This window comes from Mirounga angustirostris, unplaced genomic scaffold (assembly GCF_029215605.1).
Source record: "Mirounga angustirostris isolate CCGP_5_RB_7025 unplaced genomic scaffold, mMirAng1.0.hap1 SCAF_5, whole genome shotgun sequence".
Taxonomy (NCBI): Eukaryota; Metazoa; Chordata; class Mammalia; order Carnivora; family Phocidae; genus Mirounga; species Mirounga angustirostris.
Window position 1 is genome coordinate 114,760,829 of NW_026991713.1, and position 27,961 is coordinate 114,788,789.

Below are 27,961 nucleotides of genomic sequence, written 5' to 3' on the forward strand. Positions count from 1 at the left end.
ATTTAAATTCTTCCTATTAGCATTAACATTTTTTTTAAAGGGCCTTTAGAAGGCTCCCTGCTCAGCAGGAGTCTGCTTCTCCGTCTCCCTCTGCCTCTTTACCCTGCTGGTGCTCTCTTTCTCTCTCAAGTGGATGAATAAAATCTTTGAAAGAAAAAAAATACAGGGCCCTTAGACCAAGAAGTGTTCCTTATATGCTGTATATATAATCAATTCTAAGAAACTTCCTCCTCACCCCTTCATTTTAACATTTCTGAAATTGGGATGCATTTTACAGCTAAAAAGCTGTCACCCAGAGCAGTAGTTCTTGTACTTGTGTGAACTTGGTTGTTTTTGCTGGTGGTTTAACTGGACTATTGCAACCTGTTAACAGATCATTTATGGACCATTTGAGGAAAGAATAGAGTCCTGGGTTTTGCCTTAAGACAATTTTGGAGGGTGACACCTTCTGGTAAGATTAAGTTAGCACTAGCATCAAAATGCAGAATTGGTGTCAGCAGCTTGGAAGAACATTCTGGAAATAATGATAGAGCCTTATCTTAAAAGATATTTGTGTCACCTGCAGTGGAAAGTTGACAGCATCACCTATATAGTATTTTTGCCACTTTGTTTAATCAGAATCTAATCATAAGGAAATAATCAGACAAATCCAGTTTATAGGACTTTCTGTAAGACAACTGGTTTTTATTATATTTTATTATTTATTTATATATTTGTAAAAAAAGATTTATTTATTTGAGAGAGAGTGCACAGGCACGAGCAGGGGGAGGGACAGAGGGAGAGCGAGAATCTCAGGCAGACTCCCAATGTGGAGCCCAGCAACCTGAGTCAAAACCAAGAGTTGGACACCAAACCAGGTGCCCCAGCTGGTTTGGATTTTTAAAATAACATCTATGTTTTGAACATAAAAAAATGTCAGGGTTGAAGGTTAAAGGTTATTTTAGTTTTTTTTTTTTTTTAATTTGGTATAGCAGTTCCCATCCATTGCCTTATTTATTTATTTATTTATTTATTAAAGATTTTATTTATTTATTTGACAGAGACACAGCGAGAGAGGGAACACAGCAGGGGGAGTAGGGGAGGGAAAAGTAGGCTTCCCGCCGAGCAGGGAGCCCGATGTAGGGCTCGATCCCAGGACCCTGGGACCATGACCTGAGCCGAAGGCAGATGCTTAACAACTGAGCCACCCAGGCGCCCCTATTCTTTCTTTCTTTCTTTCTTTCTTTCTTTCTTTCTTTCTTTCTTTCTTTCTTTCTTTCTTTCTTTCTTTCTTTCTTTCTTTCTCTCTTCTTTCTTTCTTTCTTTCTTTCTTTCTTTCTTTCTTTCTTTCTTTCTTTCTTTCTTTCTTTCTTTCTTTCTATTTATTAAAGATTTTATTTATTTGACAGAGAGAGACACAGCGAGAGGGAACACAAGCAGGGGGAGTAGGAGAGGGAGAAGCAGGCTTCCCGCGGAGCAGGGAGCCTGATGCGGGGCTCGATCCCAGGACCCTGAACTGAAGGCAGATGCGTAACGACTGAGCCACCCAGTCGCCCCCCTCTTTATTTATTTTTTAAAGATTTTATTTATTTATTTGACAGAGACACAGCGAGAGAGGGAACACAAGCAGGGGGAGTGGGGGAGGGAGAAGCAGGCTCCCCGCGGAGCAGAGAGCCCAGTGTGGGACTCGATCCCAGGACCCCATTGCCTTATTTATTATAACAACCTCATGGGAGGCCAATGATTTTCCCCCAATTTTCAGGCAGTCTGATTGTATAAGGGCACAGACTTAGTAAGGCCAGTCTGAGTAAAGACTGTGATCTCATGCTCAGTTTGGCTCACAAGTTCTATTCAGCATTTGTAACAATTTCCTTTTTTTTTTTTTTTAATTTTTTTATTAACATATGATGTATTATTTGTTTCAGGGGTACAGGTCTGTGATTCATCAGTCTTACACAATTCACAGCGCTCACCATAGTACTTACCCTCCCCAATGTCCATCACCCAGCCACCCCATCCCTCCCACCCCCCTCCACTCCAGTAACCCTCAGTTTGTTTCCGGAGATTAAGAGTCTCTTACGGTTTGTCTCCCTCTCCGGTTTCGTCTTGTTTCATTTTTCCCTCCCTTCCCCTATGATCCTCTGTCTTGTTTCTCAAATTCCTCATATCAGTGAGATCATATAACACTTGTTTTTCTCTAATTGACTTATTTCCCTTAGAATAATACCCTCTAGGGCGCCTGGGTGGCTCAGATGGTTAAGCGTCTGCCTTCGGCTTGGGTCATGATCCCAGGGTCCTGGAATCGAGTCCCACATCGGGCTCCCTGCTCTGCGGGGAGCCTGCTTCTCTCTCTGCCTTTCTCTCTCTCTCTCTGTCTCTTATGAATAAATAAATAAAATCTTTAAAAAAAAAAAAGAAAAAAGAATAATACCCTCTAGTTCAATCCACATCGTTGCAAATGGCAAGGTTTCTTTCTTTTTTTTTTGATGGCTGCATAATATTCCATTGTATGTATACACCACATCTTCTTTATCCATTCATCTGTTGATGGACATCTAGGTCTTTCCATAGTTTGGCTATTATGGACATTGCTGCTATAAACATTGGGGTGCATGTTCCCCTTTGGATCACTACATTTGTATCTTTGGAGTAAATACCCAGTAGTGCAATTGCTGGGTCGTAGGGTAGCTCTATTTTCAACTTTCTGAGGAACCTCCATACTGTTTTCCAGAGTGGCTGCACCAGCTTGCATTCCCACGAACAGTGTAGAAGGTTATTTAGTTTTAAGGAAACTAGATCTGACAATAGCTTTGAAAAATCTTTGGTTGGATTTTAGATCATACAAAAGATACAGGGTTTTTTTGGGGGGTGCCTGGGTAGCTCAGTTGGTTAAGCTTCCGACTCTTGATTTTGACTCAGGTTATGATCTTGAGGTCTTGGGATTGAGCCCCCGTGTTGCACTGTGCGCTCAGCTGGGAGTCTGCTTCTCCCTGTCCCTCTTCCCTTCACCCTACTTGTGCACCCTCTCCCTCTCTCGCTCAAAAAAAAAAAAAAAAAAAAGATTCCTTCCTTCTCCCTCTGCCCCTCCCCCCTTAAAAAAGGTTTTTTTGTTTCTGGAATTTGGGTAACTTTGAATATGAATTTTCTAGCAGATTTTATTACTTTCTTTATGATTAACACTGACATAAAGTGACCATCTAGATTAAGTCTGAAAAAATATTTCTTGTAAGTATAAAGTAATTCTTCGTAAGAAAGCATTCTGACACAATTGGCAGGTTTTTTCTTAGTGATACATAAAAATGGTGCATCTAACAGTAGCTGGTTTCTTAGAGTCATTGAAATAGAGTATTTTTTTTTTTTTTTGTAGATTCAGGTTATTTTTTAATGCTTGTCATTAAATTGCTTCCATAAAGTAATTGGAAAAGCCTGATGTAAACATGTAAAATATTCTGTGGGAAAAATACTGACTTTGGAAAAGTTTCTGGGAGGTTTGGATTAGAGGTCAATTAAAAGTTATTAAAGAAAAAAAGAAAAATATTGAAAGCTATAATGTGACATTTCTAGAAAGGGGAAGCAAGATGGCAGAAAACTTTTCTAAAGTTTTTTTTTTTTTTTTTTGACAGCGAGAGAGGGAACACAAAGCAGGGGGAGTGGGAGAGGGAGAAGCAGGCCTCCTGCTGAGCAGAGAGCCCGATGCAGGGCTCGATCGCAGGACCCTGGGATCATGACCTAGCCGAAGGCAGACGCTTAACGACTGAGCCACCCAGGCGCCCCAGAAAACTTTTTTTTTAAATGCACATAAGACTCCCTATTTGTTACCTAAGTAGGGTCATTAAACCACTTGCAGTTAGGGCAGAGAGAAATTATTGTTTTTCAAAGAAAGCAAATTATCTTCAAGTCCTCTTGCAGACTTTAAGGAAGGGTTCAAAGTGAAAAAGAACATTTTTTTTTTTTTTAAAGATTTTATTTATTTATTTTGAGAGAGAGACACACAGCGAGAGAGGGAACACAAGCAGGGGGAGTGGGAGAGGGAGAAGGAGGCTCCCCGCAGAGCAGGGAGCCCGATGTGGGACTCGATCCCAGGACCCTGGGATCATGACCTGAGCCGAAGGCAGTCGCTCAACCGACTGAGCCACCCAGGCGCCCGAAAAAGAACATTTTAATTTAAGTCATATTATTTTTTTTGAAATGTTATTACACAGGCCAATGCTATAGCATATGTTCTGCGTATAGACTCTGTTTTCCATATAGGACATCTTTTAATAAAGCAGGGCCCTAACTTAGAATGGCACTTTTTTTTTTTTTTTAAAGATTTTATTTATTTATTTGACAGAGAGAGACACAGCGAGAGAGGGAACACAAGCAGGGGGAGTGGGAGAGGGAGAAGCAGGCTCCCCGCAGATCAGGGAGCCCGATGCGGGACTCGATCCCAGGACCCTGGGATCATGACCTGAGCTGAAGGCAGTCGCTTAACCAACTGAGCCACCCAGGCGCCCCTAGAATGGCACTTTTAATGTTATTATATTATAGGTTGATATTTGGAACTTAATTACATAGCTAAAATGATACTTTGAAGATTGGAATAAAATGATTAATTTTATTAAACTTGTAAAATGAATAAGCATATTTAATAAGTCAACGGTGCCTACTATTTGAAGAAAACAGATTTAAGGTAGAGTTAAAACAAAATGACAGTATTGGTGTTTTGTTATTTATTTCATATGACTAAAAATGTCTATTAAAATAGGTATTTAATTTTTAAGATACTTTTTAAGATTCAAGATTTTTTATTATTTTTAAGTAATCTCTACACTTAATGTGGAACTCAAACTTACAACCCCAAGGTCAAGAGTTGTATGCTCCACTGACTGAGCCAGCCAGGTGCCCCTTTGTAATTATTTTTTTAAATTTTAAGTAGGCTCCATGCCCAATGCAGGGCTCAAACTCAAGACCCTGAGATCAAGAGTTGCTCTCTCTTCTGACTGAGCCAGCCACGCACTCCAAGATACTTTCGAAGAAAAGCGTTCAGAGTTTATTTAAAAAATAAGTGAAAATTAACTTTTAATGTATTCCAGGTAAAAAATTTTGCAGGCAGGGGCACTTGGCTGGCTCAGTCAGTGGAGCATGTGACTCTTGATCTCAGGGTGCTGAGTTCAAGTCCCGTGTTGGGTGTGGAGCCAGTATTAAAATTTAAAAAAAATTTGCAGCCTTATAAAACCAAGTAAAATCATATTTATTTATTTATTTATTTATTTATTTATTTATTTATTTATTTATTTATTTTTAAGAGAGAGAGAGAGTAAGAGTGTGTGGGAGGGATGGGAGGAGGAGGAGGGCGAGGGAGAGAGAGAATCCTTTTTTTTTTTAAAGATTTTATTTATTTATTTGACAGAGAGATAGACAGGAGAGCACAAGCAGAGGGAGTGGCAGGGGGAGAGGGAGAAGCAGGCTGTGCGCTGAGCAGGGAACCCGATGCGGGACTCGTTCCCAGGACCCTGAGATCATGACCTGAGCTGAAGGCAGACGCTTAAACATCTGAGCCACCCAGGCGCCCGAGAGAGAGAATCTTAAGCAAGTTCCATGCCCAGTGTGGAACCCCATGCAGGACTTGATCTCATAACCCTGAGATCATGAGCTGAGCTGAAATCAAGAGTTGGATGCTTAACTGAGCCATCCAGGTGCCCCTAAAATGTGAATTTATAAAACTAAATATGATATTTATTGAAGTTGAAAGGTATATGGGGTTATCATATTTTCTACTTGTATATATATTCTTTACTATTCAGGGGGAACAGTAGGAGATACTCATAATTAACTGTACGTGTTTTCCTCTGAATGCCTGCAACTACTAAATAATGTCATCTCTTGTTTGGTCATTTAGAAGACATTAGATGTGAATTTGTTTGTTTTTTTTTAACAGGGCTCAATATGTTGATGCCCTCATTAAAATCAGGTTCTTAATATTAGGGGATTTAAAATGAGGCAATAGGCAACAAACAAGCTGCCGTAACCATGAAGCTATTGAAAATTGTTTTTTGAAAAAGATGCTAAGGAAGACTAGCACATGGAAAAAATGCTCATGGTATATTTAATGAAAAAAAAAAAAAGCAGGACACTAACTGTAGGGTATAATGTCAGTTTTTCAATTCTTGCATACAAACACATACTGGAGAGACTTGGAAGAAAATACACTAACATGTTAATATATTGTATTTGAATGATAGGACCATGGTAACATTTTTTTCATTTTTCATTTATATTTTTGTGTTTTTCTGTTAAAAAGCAGGCAAAAGTTAAAAAAAACTATATAGTATTTGTTTTCATTTGGAATGCATTAATTTTGGGGTGCCTGGGTGGCTCAGTTGGCTAAGTGTCTGCCTTTTGCTCAGGTCATGATCTCAGCGTCCTGGGATGGAGCCCAGAGTCAGGCTCCCTGTTCAGCGGGGAGCCTGGTTCTCCGTCTCCCTCTGCCCCTCCCCTTGCTTGTGCTCGCGCGCACGCTCTCTCTCTCTCTCACTCAAATAAATAAATAAATCTTTTTTTTTTTTAAAAAGAATGCATTAGTTTTTAAGAGTAGTCATGACAAGGATTTTCTCTTTTAGGATTCAAGTATTTACATGGGATAGAGGGAGAAAGATTTTTGCTCTGGTAAGAGATGAAGGTTGAGAGAATGTGGGAGAGGAAATATTGTTAAAGGTAAATGTATAGATATGAGAGAGATTGCTTATAGCTAGTAATTTAAACTTTAGGGAGTGGGGGGAAGATCACTCGCCTTTGTAGTCACTTTGAAGGGCAAGAAAAGAATTTATAGGTGTAGATATTACTTGAAAATGTTCTTTACTGCAGGTAGTAGATCCTGACTCAGTAAAGCTTGGTTTCCATAGGTAGAGGAGGAGAGAAGACAGCTAGTCTTATGTATGGGCTGTTCATAAAATTCAGTTATCTAAGGAATTTCCTGTTTAGTTCTTGGCTACATTGTTTATTTTGAGTTTAGCTCTTTTAAATAATTAACTTTTTCTTTTAAAGTGGAACATGTTTATTTCCATTTTAAGCAAACTTCATCAATGGCATAAGACAGGGATGGCAAATGGGTTTCATACCACATGTCAACTCCTGGAGTTATTAGTTAAGAGGTTTTAGACTTTGCAGAGAAGACTGCTATAATTAACAATGTCTGTTTTAGCTCCTTGGAGGAATGCTGGCTATTTGTCTTTCAGTTTATAATCCATTTTGTATGATTCTTGAAACATACTAAAGCTGTTGGTAGTGATTCAGTTAAAGTATAAAAAAAGGAGGAGGGAGACCAACTATTGGATACTAAACTTACAGTCTGACATAAACAACAGCGGCAGTTCTTGTGTAGACTTTACTTTTTAAATTCAGTGGCCTGTAGAGGATATTAACTATAACTGTGTCTTCAGTAAAGTAGCTGCAATCCACATGTAGCTATTGGGCACTTTTTAAAATGTGGCTAGTTTGGAAATGAATTTTTAAATTTCACTTAATTTTAATTATTTTAAATTTAAATTAAAAATGGGAACTGTAAAATATTTTCTGTTAAACACAACTTTATTGTTTTTGATAGGACTACATTTTACTTTAAGAATTGCATTGGAACAGGGACGCCCAGGTGGCTCAGTCGTTAAGTGTCTGCCTTCGGTTCAGGTCATAATCCCAGGGTCCTGGGGTCGAGCCCCACATCGGGCTTCCTGCTCTGTGGGAAGCTTGCTTCTCCCCCTGCTTGTGTTCCCTCTCTCACTGTCTCTCTCTGTCAAATAAATAAATAAATAAAATCTTAAAAAAAAAAAAAAAAGAATTGCATTGGAACATTCATGGGAGGTTTTTATGTCTAGGCCTGTAAGTGGTACCCATTTCTGCTATCATTCCATTGACAATATTTAGTTTTATGACCATGTAATTAGAGAAGCTGGAAAAATAAAGTATCATTCTATGCTGTAGAGGAAGGGAGAATAGGTTTTAGTGCAAAGCTAAAGTCTTTCCTACTCTTGGGAAAGAAAAGTGTGCAACTTGTACACTGAAAACAAAAAGGCAGATGAAACTCTAAAATTCAGTGGATGACTGAAAATAACCAAGTATCACTCAAGATTAAATCTGCCTAGTTTGGTAAACATACTAAGAATAGAAAGTACTTCCTTAGTTTCATAAAGGGCATATACCTTCATAAAGGTTGGATGCCTAAAAAGCCAGTGCAGTAGAGCAAGAAAAAGAAGACATACAGATCGGAAAGTAAGAAGTAAAATCATCTTTCATGATTTTCTATGTACAATATCCTAAGAAATCTACAAAAAGGCAACTGCAGCAAATAATTTAGCAGTGTTGCAGGATTACAAGGTCAGTATTCAAAAACCAGTTGTATTTCTATAAGCTTGCAATGAATAATTGGCAGTTGAAATGATAAAAACAGTACCATTCATGATAGCATCAAAAATCTGAAATATATAGGGGTAAATTTAACAAAATGTTTGCAGTTGGTACACAGAAACTTTAAATTCTCTCAGAAAAGTTTTTTAGAAGACCTAAATAATAGGAGAGGGTTACTGTGTTCACAACTGGAAGGTGCAGTATTGTTAATGGCAGTTTTCTCCAAATTGATTTATAGATTCATTGTAATTCCAGTCAAATTTTTAGCGGGCTCTTTTGTGGAAATTGACAAACTGATTTTAAAATTTACATGAAAGTGCAAAAGACTTAGAAATATCTAAAGATTTTTTTTTTTTTAATTTACTTGACAGAGAGTTAGCACAAGTAGGCAGAGGGAGAGTGAGAAGCAGGCTCTCCACTGAGCAGGGAGCCGGACGTGGGGCTCAATCCCAGGACCCCAGGATCATGACCTAAGCCGAAGGCAGCTGCTTAACCAACTGAGCCACCCAGGTGCCCCAAGACTTAAAAATATCTAAAAGAGTCTTGAAAGAGAAAAATCTGGGGACTTCCATACCTGTCTTCAAGAGTTACTAAAGCCATAGTAATCAATAACAGTATAGTACTAGATGAGATCAAGAGATGTAACAATGGAACCTGAAAGAGAGCCCAGAAATAGACCCACATCTATGCAGTCAGTTGATTTTTGGGTAAGTGCCAAGACAATTCATTGAAGAAAAGGGTGATCTTTTCAACAAATGATGGTGGAACAGTTGGATATCTATATATAAGAAAAGAGTTTTGACCATTACTCTAACTTGCACCATATGCAGAAAGTTTGTATGAAATAGATCATAGATCAATCTAAATGTGAGAGCAAAAATTATAAAACTTCGTTGGGCTTCCCTGCTTCTCTCCCACTCCCCCTGCTTGTGTTTCCTCTCTTGCTGTCTCTCTGTCAAATAAATAAATAAAGTCTTAAAAAAAAAAAAAACAACACTTCTGAAGGAAAACATGGGGAAAATCTTAGTGACCTTGGGTTTGGCAAAGATTTTTAAAAATTGGATACAAAAATCATGAAATATAAAAGAAAAATTTATAAATTGGACTTCATCAAAGGAAAAACATTTTTCTCTTCAACAGGTTTTTAAAATAATGAAAAGACAAGCTTCTGACTGGGAGCAATATTTGTAAAACATACCTAACAAAAAACTTGTATGGATTCTATATAAGCAACTCAGTAATAATACAAACAAACCGGTTAAAAATGGGCAAAAGATTTGAACATTTACCGAAGAAGTGGGTAGTATACGAGCATTTGAAAAGAAGCTCAACATCATGATTTAATAGGGAAATTGAAATTAAAACCACTAGTAGAATGGTTAAAATTAAAAAGACTGACCATGCTGGGGGTGCCTGGGTGGCTCAGTCAGTTGTGTGCCTTCAGCTCAGGTCATGATCCTGGGGTCCTGGGATTGAGTCCCGCATCAGGTTCCTTGCTCGGCGGGGAGCCTGCTTCTCCCTCTCCTCCCCGCTTGTGCTCTCTCTCACAGTCTCTGTCTCTCTCAAATAAATAAATAAAATCTAAAAAAAAAAAAAAAAAAAAAAAGACTGACTATGCTGAATGTTTGCCAAGTATGTGGAGAAACTAGAACTCACATATATTGCTGGTGGAAATACCAAATAGTCTCTTATAACATTAAAAAGAAACTTAATTTACCATGGACTTGGCAGCTCTACTCTTAGGTATTTACCTAGGTAATACCCAGGAGAAATGTAAACATGTCCACTCAAATACTTGGACTCAAATATCTGTAGCGGTTTTAGTCATAGTAGCCCCAAACTGGAAACAAACTAAATGTCTATCAGCTGATGAGTAGATAAACAAATTGTGGTAAATCCATACAGTGGACTATTGCTTGGCAATAACAAGGATGAATTTCAAGAGCAATATGCTAAGTGAAAGAAGCCAGACACAAAAGACTATATATACTTTTGATTTCATTTATATGAAACTCTAGAACAGGCAAAACTGTAGTGGCAGGAAGAAATCAGTGGTTTCCAAGGTCCAGAGAATGGGGAGGTAGTTGACTGTAAAAGGACATGAGAGAAATGCTCTTTATCATGCTTATGATGGTGGCTGTACTATTGTCCACATTTGTCAATACACACTGAATTGTATACTTGAAATTTTTGAATTGTATGCATTTAATGCTTTAATAAAGCTGATGCACCCTTCCCCTCCCATAATGGTTCTTAGCATCCTACCAAACTGGTCAATGACCTTTTATTTTTTCATTTTTTAAAGATTTTATTTATTTATTTGAGAGAGAGAGAGAGAGAAACAGCATGAGAGGGGAGAGAGTCAGAGGGAGAAGCAGGCTCCCTGCTGAGCCGGGAGCCCGATGTGGGACTCGATCCCAGGACTCCGGGACCATGACCTGAGCCGAAGGCAGTCGCTTAACCAACTGAGCCAGCCAGGCGCTCAGTTGGTCTTAGAGCATGTGACTCTTGATCTTGGGATTGTGAATTCGAGCCCCATGTTGGGCAAAGAGATTGCTTAAAAAAAATATTGTTATGAACTCTCAAATTTAAACATTTTAGATGTATTTCATTGTATTGTAGTTATTATCCTCAATTATGGTTACATCGTACCATCTGTGGTCTCTGGTAGCTTATTTCACTTGATTCCCAAGTCCTTTTGACATGACTGTAGGGTAGTCCTTGGTGGCTTTCACATGCCTTGTAATACACATAGTGCATCTTGTGCATTCCCTGTCCTAGATTTGTAGTTGGCTAGGAGTTTAGATTCCTTGCAGTGGAGAATGGTATTAGAGATTACAATCTGGGTAATAAGTAGTGTTCCATGGCTGCTAGCAGTCATTATTTTTAGGCCTTTTCTTACTCTTTTTTTTCTCCCTTGCTTTGTTCAGGTATAATTGACAACTAAGATTGTGATATATTTAAAGTATACTTCGTGATAGTTTGATATACATACACATTGAGAAAGGATTCCTTCCATCTGGTTAATTAACACATCTGTCACCTCACATATTTATATATATATTTTTTGGTGACAACATTTAAGTTCTACTCTTTTAGCAAATTTCAGTTGTACAGTATGGTTGTTACCAACTATAGTCACCATGTTTTACATTTAGGCCATTTCTTTGGACAGGGGTAGGATCAATATCATAATATATGATATGATAAAATACAAATTGGGTTCAGACTGATGTTTTCAATTTAAATCCAGAACAACATGTTTTTTCTTAAACCTTGTTCTTCTTACGATCAGAGTCTCTTTTGAACCATGCCAAAAATCTCACTTCTCAATGACTTAAACATAGAATGACTTGCTTCATCTCACACTACACAAACAACAGTCTCAGGATAAATTCAAAACTCAGTAATATGATTGAAAATAGTTTCAGGGTTTTGTGTTTTTTTTTTTTTTTTCCTCCGAATTATTTTTGTCTTAAAGATAAATCCCATTAAGAATGAACAATCAAGGAGCACCTAGATGGCTCAGTCGGGTAAGCGTCCAATTCTTGATTTTTGCTCGGGTTATGATCTCAGGGTGGTGAGATGAGCCTCTTGTTGCTCCACACTGGGTGTGGAGCCTGCTTAAGATTCTCTCTCTCCCCCTTTTCCCTCTGCCCCTCCCCGACCCCCTCTAAAAAAAAAAAAGAATGAACAATCAAATTACTGTGCCTTGAAGTCACTTTTTTAAATTTTTATTTTAATTTTTTTTATTCTTATGTTAATCCCCATACATTACATCATTAGTTTTAGATGAAGTGTTCCATGATTCATTGTTTGTGCATAACACCCAGTGCTCCATGCAGAATGTGCCCTCCTCAATACCCACCACCAGGCTAACCCATCCTCCCACCCCCCTCCCCTCCAGAACCCTGTTTGTTTTTCAGAGTCCATCGTCTCTCATGGTTCATCTACCCCTCCAATTTCCCCCGCTTCATTCTTCCCCTCTCGCTACCTTCTTCTTCTTCTTCTTTTTTTTTTCTTAACATATATTGCATTATTTGTTTCAGAGGTACAGATCTGAGATTCAACAGTCTTGCACAATTCACAGCGCTTACCAGAGCACATACCCTCCCCAGTGTCTATCACCCAGTCACCCCATCCCTCCCACCCCACCCCCCACTCCAGCAACCCTCAGTTTGTTTCCTACAATTAAGAATTCCTCATATCAGTGAGATCATATGATACATGTCTTTCTCTGTTTGACTTATTTCACTCAACATAATACCCTCCAGTTCCATCCACGTCGTTGCAAATGGCAAGATCTCATTCCTTTTGATGGCTGCATAATATTCCATTGTATATATATACCACCTCTTCTTTATCCATTCATCTGTCGATGGACATCTTGGCTCTTTCCACAGTTTGGCTATTGTGGATATTGCTGCTATAAACATCGGGGTGCACATAGCCCTTCGGATCCCTACTTTTGTATCTTTGGGGTAAATACCCAGTAGTGCAATTGCTGGATCATATAGTAGCTCTATTTTCAACTTTTTGAGGAACCTCCATACAGTTTTCCAGAGTGGTTGCACCAGCTTGCATTCCCACCAACAGTGTAGGAGGGTTCCTCTTTCTCCGCATCCCCGCCAACATCTGTCGTTTCCTGACTTGTTAATTTTAGCCATTCTGACTGGTGTGAGGTGGTATCTCATTGACGTTTTGATTTGGATTTCCCTGATGCCGAGCGATATTGAGCACTTTTTCATGTGTCTGTTGGCCGTTTGGATGTCTTCTTTGGAAAAATGTCTGTTCATGTCTTCTGCCCATTTCTTGATTGGATTCTTTGTTCTTTGGATGTTGAGTTTGATGAGTTCTTTATAGATTTTGGATACTAGCCCTTTATCTGACATGTCATTTGCAAATATCTTCTCCCATTCTGTCGGTTGTCTTTTGGTTTTGTTGACTGTTTCCTTTGCTTTGCAAAAGCTTTTTACCTTGATAAAGTCCTAGTTCATTTTTGCCCTTCCTTCCCTTGCCTTTGGCGATGTTTCTAGGAAGAAGTTGCTTCGGCTGAGGTCAAAGAGGTTGCTGCCTGTGTTCTCCTTTAGGATTTTGATGGACTCCTGTCTCACATTAAGGTCTTTCAACCATTTGGAGTCTATTTTTGTGTGTGGTGAAGGAAATGGTCCAGTTTCATTCTTCTGCATGTGGCTATCCAATTTTCCCAGCACCATTTGTTGAAGAGACTGTCTTTGTTCCATTGGACATTCTTTCCTGCTTTGTCAAAGATGAGTTGACCATAGAGTTGAGGGTCCATTTCTGGGCTCTCTATTCTGTTCCATTGATCTATGTGTCTGTTTTTGTGCCAGTACCATGCTGTCTTGATGATGACAGCTTTGTAATAGAGCTGGAAGTCTGGAATTGTGATGCCGCCGGCTTTGCTTTTCTTTTTCAACATTCCTCTGGCTATGCGGGGTCTTTTCTGGTTCCATACAAATTTTAGGATGATTTGTTCCATTTCTTTGAAAAAAGTGGATGGTATTTTGATGGGGATTGCATTGAATGTGTAGATTGCTCTAGGTAGCATTGACATCTTCACAATATTTGTTCTTCCAATCCATAAGCATGGAACGTTTTTCCATTTCTTTGTGTCTTCCTCAATTTGAAGTCACTTTTTATTTCCCCTTTGGTTAAGCCACTAATTGGACACATAGGCCCATTCGATTAATTTTACATTTAATTTTGGGTAATTTTTTAAAATTTAATTTTGTTTTATAATTGTGTAAATTCTATAGTTCTAAAAACAAATCTACAAAACAAGGTATGTTTAAAGAATGTTAATAAAATGTTTAAAAAAAATAAAATCTTAAAAAATGGGCGCCTGGGTGGCTCAGTAGTTAAGCATCTGCCTTCGGCTCAGGTCATGATCCCGGGGTCCTGGGATCGAGCCTCGCATCGGGCTCCCTGCTCAGCGGGGAGCCTGCTTCTCCCTCTCCCTCTGCCTGCCTGTCTGCCTACTTGTGATCTCTCTCTCTCTCTCAAATAAATAAATAAATGAATATTTTATTTATTTGACAGAGAGAGACACAGCGAGAGAGGGAACAAAAGCAGGGGGGAGTGGAAGAGGGAGAAGCAGGCTCCCCGCTGAGCAGGGAGCCCGATGTGGGGCTCGATCCCAGGACCCCGGGATCATGACCTGAGCCGAAGGCAGACACCCAGCGACTGAGCCACCCAGGTGCCCCAGTAAATAAAATCTTTTTTTTTTTTTTTTTTAAAAAAAGAATGTTAGCTGTGCTCCCTCCAGCCTGTTTAACCCCGCACCTTAAATATAATGATTTTTTTAATTTTTATTTTTTTAAAAAGATTTTATTTATCCATTAGGACATGAGTGAGGGGGAGGGGCCAAGGGAGGAGAAGCAGACTCCCTGTTGAGCCAGGAGCCCGATGTGGGGCTTGATACCAGGACCAGGAGATCATGACCTGAGCTGAACGATTAACTGACTGAGCCACCTAGGTGCCCCTAAATGTAATTATTTTTTAAAATGTTACAGTTTAGGGGTGCCTGGTGGCTCAGTCAGTTAAACATTCAACTCTTGCTTTCTGCTCAGATCATGACCTCAGGGTCCTGGGATTGAGCCCTCTGGTTGGGTTCTATGCACAGTCTGCTTTTCCTTCTTCCTCTGCCCCCCTACCTCGTGCACTCTGAATCTCTCTCTAAAATAAATGTCTTAAAAAAATAAAATGTTTATTCTTCCTTCTTAAAAAATACAAGCATATATTTTCATATCTTTACCCATTTCTTAAATGGTAGCATTCCAGAAACGTTTTTTTCCCATCTTGTATTTTTCACCTTAGCAATATTCTGGAGATCACGGTGTAGTGGTAATAATGACATTCCTTATTTCAGCAGTATAGTACTCCATTGTTTAGAGAGCCCATAATTTATTCAGTCCTCTATTGATGATTATATGGGTTGTTTCCAGTTTTTTACTATCATAAATAGTGCTATCATGAATAACTGCATTATATATTTTTGCCAGTGATTCTTTGAGGTAGATTCCTAAAATGAGATTACTGGGACAGAAAATAAATTGGTATCTAATTCTGCTGGTTATGACCAGCAATGTATCAGGGAGTCTTTTCTTTTTTAAAAGATATTTATTCATGTATTTTAGAGAGAGAAAGAGCGAGCAAGCACGTGTGAGAGGGGAGCAGGCGAGAATCCTCAAGCTGACTCCTCACTGAGCGTAGAGCCCAACAATCCCAGGACAAGAGTTGGTGGCTTAACCAATGAGCCACCCCAGGCGCCCCTGCGTTTCGTTTGTTTTTTCTTTTCTTTTTTTAAAGATTTTATTTATTCATTTGACAGAGACCACAAGCAGAGGGAGGGGGCAGAGGGAGAGGGAGAAGCAGGCTCCGCGCTGAGCAGGGAGCCCGATGCAGGGCTCGATCTCAGGACCCTGGGATCATGACCTGAGCTGAAGGCAGACACTTAACCGACTGAGCCACCCAGGTGCCCCTGCGTTTTTTTTTTTACAGTGAATGAGGTTGAATGTCTTTTCAAATGTTTAAAAATGGTTGTATTGCCTTTTTTGTGAACTGTTAGACCTCTATTTTTTTTATTGATTCTTGGTGTTTTTCATTTTTAGATTAGATATTAATGATATTTACCCTTTATTTGTGATCTATGTTGTTGCCCCCATCCCCCTACACAGAGTTGATTACTTGTCTTTGAACTTTGTCCTGAGCTTTGCTATGAACTTTGCTTCTTAACTTTTCTCACCACCTGACTCTGAGTTACGTACAGCACTTTGGGAAGAACAGGTGGGTAAAGGTTTGGTTTATAAGATTCACAGTAGTTTTTGTGGAGATGAAAGATGGTTATAATGGATAACAGGGAAGTTGGAATTCTGATGTTGATTAATGTAAACAGGAATATAAGATGGATGGATTTAATCTATATGATTGTTGGTGGGTGTTGGGATTTTTTGTTAACATTTGTTAAGTAGAGCCTCTGGATGGTGAGCCAAGGTTCAACAAAAGACTGCAAGGGAAAGTGGAATAGAGAAGTTTATTACTCATGGGTCCTGGGGGTACACAGTATGATGTCTCCAGGGGACACAGGGAGAGTTCAGTGCAGTATGTAGGCAGGAAGTGAGCAGCAGGACTTGGGTACATGCCTTTATTAGGGTCCTCAGGTGCAGTGCTCAGGGGTTCCCAGGCTAATTCTGGATTGGTCAGTTCAAATCAAAAACAGTAGGGTTTTGATAAGCTCCTAGATGGTCTTATCTAAGGGGCACAGAAGGGGAAGGAGCTGGGAGACAGGAGAGATTGTTTATCACAGTGGGGTTTTGGGGAATCATATCTGGAACTTACATTTATTTGTGACCCTGAGGGCTGTTATCCAGGGCATGCACTTACGGTGGGAGGAGGTAGTGTCAATTGAAGACCCCTGCAGGACACTTAGCCACACAAAGTGGATGCTGAGGCAGCAGTATTACAGAGTCGTTTCCTATACTCTCAACAGTGGGTTGGGAGCTTGGGGCTGGCATAAGGTCCTAAAGATGTAATGTGATAAATTGGTGGTTTGAGGGTCTTTAGGTGACTCAGAACCAACTGTAATGTATGCCTGTGATGACAGTCACTTGGTAGCTCCTTTGGTGGACCTCAGTGGATTGGCTACTCAACAGTGGGTCCCACCTAGCAGATAGGATTTCTGCCATGGCCTCACCAGGGTCCTGAGACTATCATCAGACTTATGTGATAAGTTTTTCGACTCAATTGGGTCTTTCCATTAAAAAATATAATTATAACTTTGCCTTTCTATAGAATATATGTTTAATGAATATTAACCTAAGTAAGTATTGGGGTTTTTTTTTTTGTTCTTATTTTCAGGCTGCAGACAAGAGAAAAGCTTTAGAAGAGACCAAAGCCTACACAACCCAATCCCTAGCTAGTGTTGCTTATCAAATAAATGCATTGGCCAACAATGTACTCCAATTGCTGGATATCCAAGCCTCTCAGCTTCGGAGAATGGAGTCTTCTATCAATCATATCTCACAGGTAACAGTTTGTGAAAGGCTTTACATTCACATTTAATCAGCTGGCAGAATAGAAGCCGCATAGTCAAAGAAGTAGATTGCCTGGAAATATAGATTCTTTACTCACCTTAATGAGTGTAGTTATTTTAGGTTCAGCTTTGAGTTCAGTATACCTACTCTTCTTCTTCTCTTTTTTTTTATTTTTATTTTTTGTGGTAAAATACACATAACATAAAATTTACCATTTTAACCATTTTTTAGTGTATAGTTCATTGGCATTAAGTATATTCATATTGTTGTATAACCATTACAAGTTATCCTACTGTTAAAGCCTTTTTTTGAGGTAAAATAAATTGCACATAATTAAAGCATACAATTTTATAAATTTTGATACACATACTACCCTGGAGACCATCAACACATTCAAGATAATGAACACTCTCCACCCTCTAATTTTTTCATTCTTCTTTGTTATCCTACCTTTCTATCCCCTGTTCTCAGACTTTCTGTCACTATGGATTAGTTTGTATTTTCTAGAATTTTATACAAATAGAATTATATAAAATATAATTAAATAATATAATTAAATGATACGTAGTGTTTTTTTGACTTCTTTCAGCATAATTATTTTGAGATTCATCCATGTTGTGTGTAAAAAATTTTACTCCTTTTTTATTGCTGAGTACTACTCCATTGTTTCATATTTTGTTTATCCATTCACATATTGATGACCATCTGGATTGTTTTTGGGTTTTGCCTATTACAAATAAAGCTCCTATGAACATTTGTGTACAAGTCTTTATATGGCCATATGTTTTTATTTCTCTTGGGTAAATTAAATACTCTTGAGTGGAATGGTAGATAGTTTATATGGTCGATGTCTCTTTACCTTTATAACCAAATTTATACCTGAATTATTTTCCAAAATGATTATACCATTTCCTCTTCCTACCAGCACTGTATGAAAGTTTAAGTTGCCTCACATCCCTACCAGCACTTGATATGGTCAGTCTTTTTAGTTTTAGTTATTCAGTTAAGTGTTTTAGCCATTCTGATACTTGGAATTTAGTTTCCGTTTCCTTGGTGATTATTAATGATGTTGAGCATCTTTTCATGTGGCTCTGTAGGTTTTAGTATTTTAAGGCTTGCTCATCTTTTGTCAGATTTATTCCAAAGTATATCTTATTTTTATGCTTTGTAAATGGTATTTTTTATAACCTTAGATTGGTTGTTCATTTTTTGCTTGTATGTACAGAAATACAGTTGATATTTGTATACTTATTTTGTATCTTTGTTAAAGTCACTTAATAGTTACAGTAGCTATTGTACAGATCTCATTGGATCTTCTACACAGATTATATAAATACAGTTTTAGCTTTATTTCTTCACTTTCCTCTCCTCTCCTTCTCCTCTCCTCCTCTCCTCTCCTCCCTCCCCTCTCCCCTCCCCCCTCCCATCCTTCCTCCTTTTCTTTTCTTTCTTTTCCTTTTTTTTTCCCTTTGCCTTACTGCGGTAGTTTGATGCTTCAAGAAAATGTTGAATAGGAGTAGTGAAAGTGGACATTGTTGTCTTTTTATTTTAGTAAGAAAGCATTTAGTTATTATGTGTATTATAGGTTTTTCAGAAATATGCTTTATGAAATTGATATAGTTGCCTTCTAAAGGTGCAGTTTGCTGAGAGTTCTTACCAGGAGTGGATGATGGATTTTGCCAAATGCTTTTTCTGTGTCTGTTGAAATGATCTTTTTTTTTTTTTTTAAATGTTAAACTAGCCTTGCCATCCTGGGATAAACTCCATGTGACTGTGATGTATTCTCCATTTCATAGATTGTTAGACTTCATTTGCTAAAATTTTGTTAAGAACTTTTGCTTCTGTGCTCCTGAGAGTTACTGTAATGTCTTTGTCTGGTTTTGGTGTCACTATAATGCTGGCTTTACAAATATGTTGGACAGTATTCCCTCCTCTTCACTTCTATGGAAAAGTGTCTGTTGAATTGATACTTGCTTGCTACCTTTTAAATGTTTGGTAGAATTAACCAGTGAAGCCATCTGGGCCTGGAATTTTTCTTGGCAAGGAGGTTTTAACTATATATTTAATGTCTTTAGTAGATTCAGGGCTGTTCTCTTTATCTGTTTCTTCTTGAGTAAGCTTTGTATTTTTCCAAGAATTTGGCCATTTCACCTATGTTGTTATATTTATTTGCATAAGGGTATTAATAAAATTCCCTTATTCTTTTAATATTTGTAGAATCTGTAGTGATGTCACATGTCTCATTCTTGATATACTTAATTGGTGTCTTTTCTCTTTTAAAACTGATTAGTATGGCTAGTTTATCAGTTTTATTGATCTTCTAAAAAAGACCTCAGCTTTTGGTTTCATTAATTCTCTGTACTGTTTTTCTGTTTTCTGTTGTGTTGACTTTTATCTTGTAGTTATTTCTTCTCCTTTCCCTTTCCTTGGAATTAATTTAGTCTTATTTTATACTTCCTTAAAGTAAAAGCTGAGGTCTTTGAGAGCCTTTATCTTTTCTTACATAGGTGTTTTAGGTCTATAAATTTCCCTTGAAATAGTGTGTTATCTGTATCTCAAATTTAGATAAGTTGTACTTTCATTTTCATTCAGCTTGAAATAATTTCTAATTCTCCTTTTTGGTTTCTTCTCTGGCCCAGTGGTTATTTGGAAATATTTCAAGATTTTCAAAGGATCTCTCTGCTATTGATTTCTAATTTAATTCTGTAGTAGTAAGAAAATAATACGACTCCTTTCAAATTTATTATAAATTGTTTTATAACCCAGAATATAATCTCTCTTGGTAAATGTTTTGTATGCACTTGAGAAGAATGTATATCTTGTAGCAGTTGGATGGAATGTTCTGTAAATCTCATCAGGTCAAGTTGGTTGATAATATTGTTCAATTCTTCTATATCCATGCTGATTTTCTGTCTTCTTGTTTTTATTAATTGTTGAGGAAGGTATGTTGTAATCTCTGACTCTAGTTTTTTACATATTTTATTTCTCTTTGAATTTTTATCATTTTTAATGTATTTTAGAGCTGTGTTATTAACATAATACTGTAAATGCTTAGGTTTGTAATGTACAGTTGGTGGATTTATCATTATGAAAAGACTTTTTTTTTAATCATTGGTAAACCTAGGTTTGACTAGCTAGGCAGATGTAGTTTGTCCAGGCACTGGGGAGATGGAATGAGTTCCTGCAGTAGAGGTGCTAACTGTGTCAGTGCTCTGAGTTCTCACACTTTCTGTTCTCAGGCGCACTTAGCATCTTAAATTATTGAGAATGCAAGGGTTTTGGTTTATATGGGTAGATCTTTCAGTATTTATTGTATCAGAAATTAAAACTGATGAATCTTAAAGTATTTAACTTATCTAACAATAAACACACCCATTACATGTTAATACAAATAACATTTTAATGAAAAATAACTCTTACCCAAAACAAAATAATGTGTGAGAAGAGTGGCATTGTTTTACATTTCTGCAAATCTTTTTAATGTTTTGTTTAATAGAAGGTAACTGGATTCTCATACCTGTTTTTGCATTTAATCTGTTGTGATTTGTTGTTTTGGTTGAAATATATGAAGAAAGTCTGGCTTCATACAGATACATAGTTAGAAAAGGCAGGATGTTGGGGACCCTGGGAGTCTTGGACTATAGTTGGAGAACCACTGCATTATGGGGTTATTACGGTTTAGTCTGTGATATGTATTCTCAGTGTCATATACTGGTCATCACACTTCCATTTAGGAAAAAATCTCCCAAATTTGTAATATAACTCCACCTATAGTTTTTTCTGGCTCTTTGTTGTACAGTTCTTTGTCTATCCCTTACTGACTTCAGTGTTATTTTTGGTGAACTTATCCATGATATCATAGGACTTCTGTTGATCCCTAATGGTCTATTGGTATTTATTTTAGATTTCCTCAACCAGTTTCTTAAAGACATTTCATGAGTTTTAAGATTAAGCATGCTTCTCTTCTTTGGCACTTGTTATCAGCTGAATTGTGTTCCCCCAGAATTCATATGTTGAAGTCCTAATTTCTAGTACCTCAGAATGTGAGGTACTAGATAGGGTTTTTAAAGAGGTAATTATTGAACAATATTATCAGTCAACTTGACCTGATGAGATTTACAGAACATTCCATCCAACTGCAACAAAATATACATTCTTCTCAAGTGCAGACAAAACATTTACCAAGAGAGACTATATTCTGGGTTATAAAACAATTTATAATAAATTGGAGATAGGGTTTTTAAAGAGGTAATTAAGTTAGAATGGGGTCACTGGATGGGCCCTTATCCGCTATGATTGGTGTCTTTATTTATTTATTTATTTATTTTTACGATTTTACATATTTATTTGAGAGTGTGAGTGAGTGGGGAGAGGGGTAGAGGGAGAGAGAATCCGAAGCAGACTGCGCTGAGTGGGGAGCCCAACGCGGGGCTTGTTCCCGAGATCATGAGATCACAACCTGAGCAGAAACCAAGAGTTGAACGCTCAACCGACTGAGCCACCCAGACGCCCCTGATTGGTGTCCTTATAAGAGGAGAAGATTAGGACATAGACACAGAAGAAAGACCAATGTGAAGACACAGAGAGAAGAGGGCCTTTTACAAGCCAAGGACAGAGTCTCTTAGAACCCTGCTGACATGTTGATCTTAGATTTCTAGCCTCCAGAATCATGAGAAAAGTAATTTCTGTTGTTTAAACCTTCCAGTCTGTAGAACTTTGTTATGGCAGCCTGTTGTGATGGTCTTGGCCAAGAATGCCTTAGTCTCTTACCCAGGCCTGTATTTGCTCATAGCAAGCCCCACAGACTTTCCCCCTACTGCCATTGGGGCCCATTGTTTTGGCTTCACTAGCTCTCATGGTTCTTAGTGATTCAAGACCACCTCCTAAAACCAATAGGGAACTTTAAAAAACAAGATTTATTATTTATAGGTCTTGAAGAGTAAATGGCACTCTGCAGGGCCACATAAGGGCTATACATCAAGGTTGCAGGTAGAGAGAGAGGGAGGGAGCATGAACCTGGTGTAGGGTCTGAGGGTGGGGTGTACTAGGGTTTTGTGGGTTCAGTCTGTTGGTGAATTTAAAGTGTAAAAGTGGGAATTAGGGAGCAGAAGGAAAAAGTGGAGTCACTCAAACAGTTAGTTACCTAGGTTACTGAAAGCTTACTGAAAGCTTTCTTAAAGGAGAACTTCATGGATAGGGGTAACCTGGTTTCTTACCTAGTTGTTTTGCTAGTAGCTATGCAGTATAGCTAGTAATATGTTTATTTGAGATGGATGTGTTTGGAATGGATGCCTCACCAATCAAAAACTTAATGCCACACACTTACAGTGTATAGCTCTAGCAAACTCATCCAGTACTGGTGTGTCATCTTTAGCACTATCACCTCTATACTTTTTGTTAGCTATAATGAATTATAAACTGTTCATCAGAACTTGAACTAATAGGTGGAAAGATACAATGCAGATTGTTGAGTGTCATTTAAAATGAGAAGGCATGAAAGTAAAAGAGTAAAAAATAAATAAAAAATAAATGAGAAAGCATGATATGTTGAGTTAACACCCAGTGGCTGGGAGCATTCAGTAATACTCATTTGATTGGCTGATTTACCATGAAAAATTATATTAACTGCCCTATTTAGAATTCTAATAGATTTATATATGCATCTGACATTTCTAAGATGAACCACATGGTACTAGGCTGAGTAATGGTCCCCAAAGGTATCCAGGTCTTAATCCCTGGAAATACATTACTTTATATGACAGAGAGGACTTTGAGGATGTAAATTAAAGATCTTGAGCTGGGGAGATTATCCTGGATTAGCCAGGTATGCTATAAATGTAATCACAAATGTCCTTAGGGAGGGAGAGGGGTGCCTGCGTGGCTCAGTTGGTTGGGCGCCTGAATCTTGATTTCAGCTTGGGTCATGATCTCGCTCATGAGATCAAGCTTCCATTGAGCTCTGCACTTGGGATTCTCTTTCTCCCTCTCCCTCTGACACCGCCCTCCCATCCCCACCACGCTTGGGCCCACCCTCTCTCTTTAAAAAAAAAAAAAAAAAGGACAGAAGATAATTTGACACAGAGGAGCAGAAATCAAAATGGTTATATAAGAACAGAGATTATTAGAATGATATGGTGACAAGCCCAGGAATGCCAGAAGCTGGAAGAAGCAAGGAAAAATGTTCTCCCTTGAGACATTCCAAGAGAGCGTGGTGGCCCTTTTGACACTTTGATTTAGTTCTATAAAATTCAGTTTGGATTTCTGGCCTCTAGAACTGTAATCGAATAAATTTCTGTTGTTGGGGCTCCTGGGTGGCTCAGTCGTTAAGTGTCTGCCTTCGGTTCAGGTCATGATTCCAGCGTCCTGGGATCGAGCCCCGCATCGGGCTCCCTGCTCCGTGGGAAGCCTGCTTCTCCCTCTCCCACTCCCCCTGCTTATGTTCCCTCTCTCCCTGTCAAATAAATAAATAAAACCTTAAAAAAAATAAATTTCTGTTGTTTTAAGCCACTAAGTTTGTAGTAGTTTGTTACAGCAGCATTAGAAAACTAATACACGTGATACAACAAATCAGTTCTAAGTGTGGTATGACTTTATATTTGTGTAAATCTTTGGTAGATTGGTACTTGTCATCTTCGTGATATGGATTAAAATTGTGTATCTTAGGGGCGCCTGGGTGGCTCAGTCATTAAGCATCTGCCTTCGGCTCAGGTCATGATACTAGGGTCCTGGGATCGAGTCCTGCATCAGGCTCTCTGCTAGGCGGGGAACCTGCCTCTGCCTCTGCCTCTCTCTCTCTCATGAATATATAAATAAAACATTAAAAAAAATTGTGTATCTTAAAATCATGAGGAAAACATGAGAAATTCCTCAAGCTTCCTGCCAAAGTTCTGTTACGAAATAGTATTTTTTATCTTCACCTTTGTTATTTTAAGACTGGTATACAATCTAACCAGTTGCTAACTTTCTTCCATTTTTCTTGTACATATTAAGATGCAACAATCAGATGTTTTAGGGCAAATTTCTTCACCTCCTTTTCGGAGGGAGGACACCTTTTATTAATTGAAATTAATGAGGCATTCTTCCTTTAATAATAGTTATTAACAAGATAGATTTATAGAGGAACAAGCTATAGTAACATGGCGCAGAACATATAAATGTTTATCTGTAGGAGTTGAGGGACTAAACCTTGTCTTGGCACTAGACTTTGTCTTACTGTTATGTAAAATAAAATTCTTTTAATTACTGTGTGGATAAACATTTGTTTCAAAATTAGTTATTCTGCCAGGGACTCTTATAGCACCTAGCACAGTGCCTGGTACTTAATATGTGCTTCCATGTGAGTTGAAGGAATTTTTGGATTTAGTATGTTTTAGACATTATATGAAAAATTTGAAGTTAAATAAAACTACTCTAAAGTATAACAAAGATTTCTGGTATACCTTTGGTCCTCTACTTCCCATTATATTCCATATATATATATATACACACATATATATATATATATATGTATTTGTATCATGATTTGTAATATCATTCAATTTGTAACATATAACTTGTATCATTAATATGTGTGTGTATGTATTTTACTATAAATTCAGGTTTGTTTTTTTCCTAAGAAAATATATTAACCGGGTGCCTGGGTGGCTCAGTTGGTTAAGCGACTGCCTTCGGCTCAGGTCATGATCCTGGAGTCCCTGGATCGAGTCCCGCATCGGGCTCCCTGCTCGGCAGGGAGCCTGCTTCTCCCTCTGACCCTCCCCCCCCTCATGTGCTCTCTGTCTCTCTCCTTCTCTCTGTCTCAAATAAATAAATAAAATCTTTAAAAAAAAAAAAAAAATATATTAACCTTGTCTCTCAAGACTGTTAATTGTTGGTATGACACTAGAGCTTCATGCCATCAGATGACTTCTATGAATTTGAATGTTTATTTGAATAATTTAGTGCAGGGATCAGTAAATGGTGATCCATGTGGGCTAAATTCAGTCCTCCTCTCATTTTTGAAAAATAAAGTTTTATTGGAACATAGCATTTTTTTGTTTACATGTTGCTATGGCTGTTTTCACTTCAGCAGTAACATGGTTGAGTAGTTATGACAGACACCATATGGCCTGTAAAGCCTAAAATATTTACACTCTGGCTCTTTTGAGAAAAAGTTTGCTGATCCTTCATGTAGTGTTATACAAACTTCTGTTTCAAAAAAATTTAAAAAGTTTTGTGGGATTTGATACCACTTTCTCCAACTACTTATAATAACTTTTTTTTTTTAAGATAATTTTTCTGGAGGTTGATTTGCTGAGCCAGAAATTGTAAGGAATGGGGCTTGCATGATGTGGATTGCATGATGATACGAATTCTATAAGTTTTATGGCTTCATTCCTTCTATATCTCAATGTAGAGAAGTTAGCTTGTATAAGAAATGATGGAGGAAGCTCCTTTAGAGGTTTAGTATTCTGGCATCACTTGGTATATTGCAGTGCTGTTCTGACATTAACCACCCAGAGTCAATGACTGCTCCCATTTCGGATGCCAGTGGCAAGTTGGATCCCCATTCTACCCACACTTTTGACCAACTGGTCACAGATCTTGAGTGGGGTAGGGGGTGGTGGGGGGTGTCTTACAACCCCCCTGAGGTGTGATAATTTATTAGAATGACTCAGAATTCAGGAAGATACTATTCTTATGGTACTACAGTTTTATTTTAAAGCAGACACATTGGGACCAGCCAAATGAAGAGACGCAGGGGAAAACCGTAGAGCTTCTGTACTCTCCTCCTGGGGAATCAGGGCACATCACCCTCCCGGCACATCAGTGTGTTGTTCATCAACCAGGTAGCTCTACTGAGCTTTGGTGTCCAGAGTTTGTTTCACATGTAGGCATGATTGATTGAATCATTGGCCATGTGACTGAACTCCATCCCCGACCCTCCTTCCCTACTCAGAAGCGAAGCTGGGCTGACTCAAAGCCTCAGCACTAGTCACATGGTTGGTCTTTCTGGTGACCAGCCCCCATCCTGAGCCATCTTGTTAGCATAAACAAAGATACCCCTATCATTGGGGAAATTCCAAGGATTATAAACTCCCTCCCAGGAACAGGGACAAAGGCCAGTCAAATTCTTTATTATATAATAGCTATCAAATTTGAGGGTTTATGGCCCAAAATAAGTTAGTTAGAACCAAGAATTAACAATGTATTTGTTTCATGGTTGAATCTGTGATTTAATTCTGTTCATATTGAAGTTTATATAAAACTCATGTTGGAGGGTTGCTCTGTCAGTTTGTTTTATAAACAGTTTTTACTGCCCTAGAACACTAGATCAAAAGATGTAATTTATAAGATGCTTCTTCTTAAAACTACTTTTCATGTACTGATACTTGAAGTGTAGTATATTTATAGAAGTAGATTTCTCAAATTGGTAATTCTATAGAAGAATATTTAGCATTTTAGATAACTGATATTTCCTATTTTAATCATATAATAGAAGATTTTCTAATATATGTGCCTTCTTTTATATATATGGGTAGACCATAGGTAATCCCACTCCTTCCTGCCCCCCATGACAGAATTTGCAGGTTTTCTATGCATAAAAGAATCTCTGAGAACTGCAGACTTGGGTGAATAACCTCAAAACATGTTTTCTTCTCCTGGCTTTCACTTTTTAGGGTAGATTTGATTGGGGTTGGCAGTAATAATTTTGATTTGGAAAAGATGGGTATCAAATCTTTGAATTTTCAATATTCCCCTTTCCTTCCTTTCTGCATCTACGTTTAGCACTACAACAACCCCAGAATGGTCTTATTTATAGACTATTTATGGCTAGGTGTAGTTCCAGGACAAATACTGTTTTTTTACCCCTCACAATTGTTTCTGGTTTGTGAAGAAAGAAAAGGAAGGTAAATCTAGTGTTCATGTATATTATAAGTTGGCAGAATCTCAAGTAAGGTTTTCTAAGATTTTTAAAAAATTTTTAAATGATAGTTGATGGTAGTATTTTTTTTAAAGGTTTTATTTATTCATTTGAGACACAGAGAGAGAGAGAGAGCTCGAGCAGGGGGAGAGGCAGAAGGAGAGGGAGAAGCAGGCTCCCTGCCGAGCTTGACAGGAACTTGGGATCATGACCTGAGCCGAAGGCAGATGCTCAACCATCTAAGCCACCCAGGCGCCCCAGTATTTTTGTTTTTAAAATGTTGTTACTGGCCGATAAACTCAGTAACAATACTTTCTTCTTCCCTTTTTCTTCCATTTTGTCTTTTTTTTTTTGTCTTTCATTCTGTCTCTTTTCTTCTTTTTAATTTACTGATCTATGAAATTCACACACTAACCTATGCCTTTCCATATTCTAGTCACCTTCTAACACATGCATACACACCAACCCACCATCTACTTCTGAATGAAGATTGAAAGAGACTTGTGCCATCAACCTTAGAGGACTGGAAAAATTAATTATTTTTAGGCTATTGAGAATAAAGGCAAAGCTATGTATTTAGTTTCTATTCTAGAGCTCCCAATTTTGCAGTAAAAGTTTGCCAGTATCATAGGCTGGCCCTGAA

The 27,961-nt window shown here is 38.1% G+C and overlaps 1 protein-coding gene across 11 annotated transcripts in view; it reads left to right on the top strand.

Annotated features, from left to right (window-relative positions):
• Positions 1-27,961, top strand: part of LOC123840380 (abl interactor 1) — a 139,039-nt gene that overhangs the window by 48,910 nt on the left and 62,168 nt on the right. For 10 of the 11 annotated variants that reach the window (XM_064591937.1, XM_064591940.1, XM_064591938.1 and 7 more), the window contains exon 2: positions 17,239-17,406. The exons of the other annotated variant lie outside the window; for it this stretch is intronic. In XM_064591937.1, the coding sequence (XP_064448007.1) occupies positions 17,239-17,406 (168 nt within the window). The remainder of the gene's footprint in view (positions 1-17,238; positions 17,407-27,961) is intronic. 11 annotated transcript variants of the gene reach the window in all.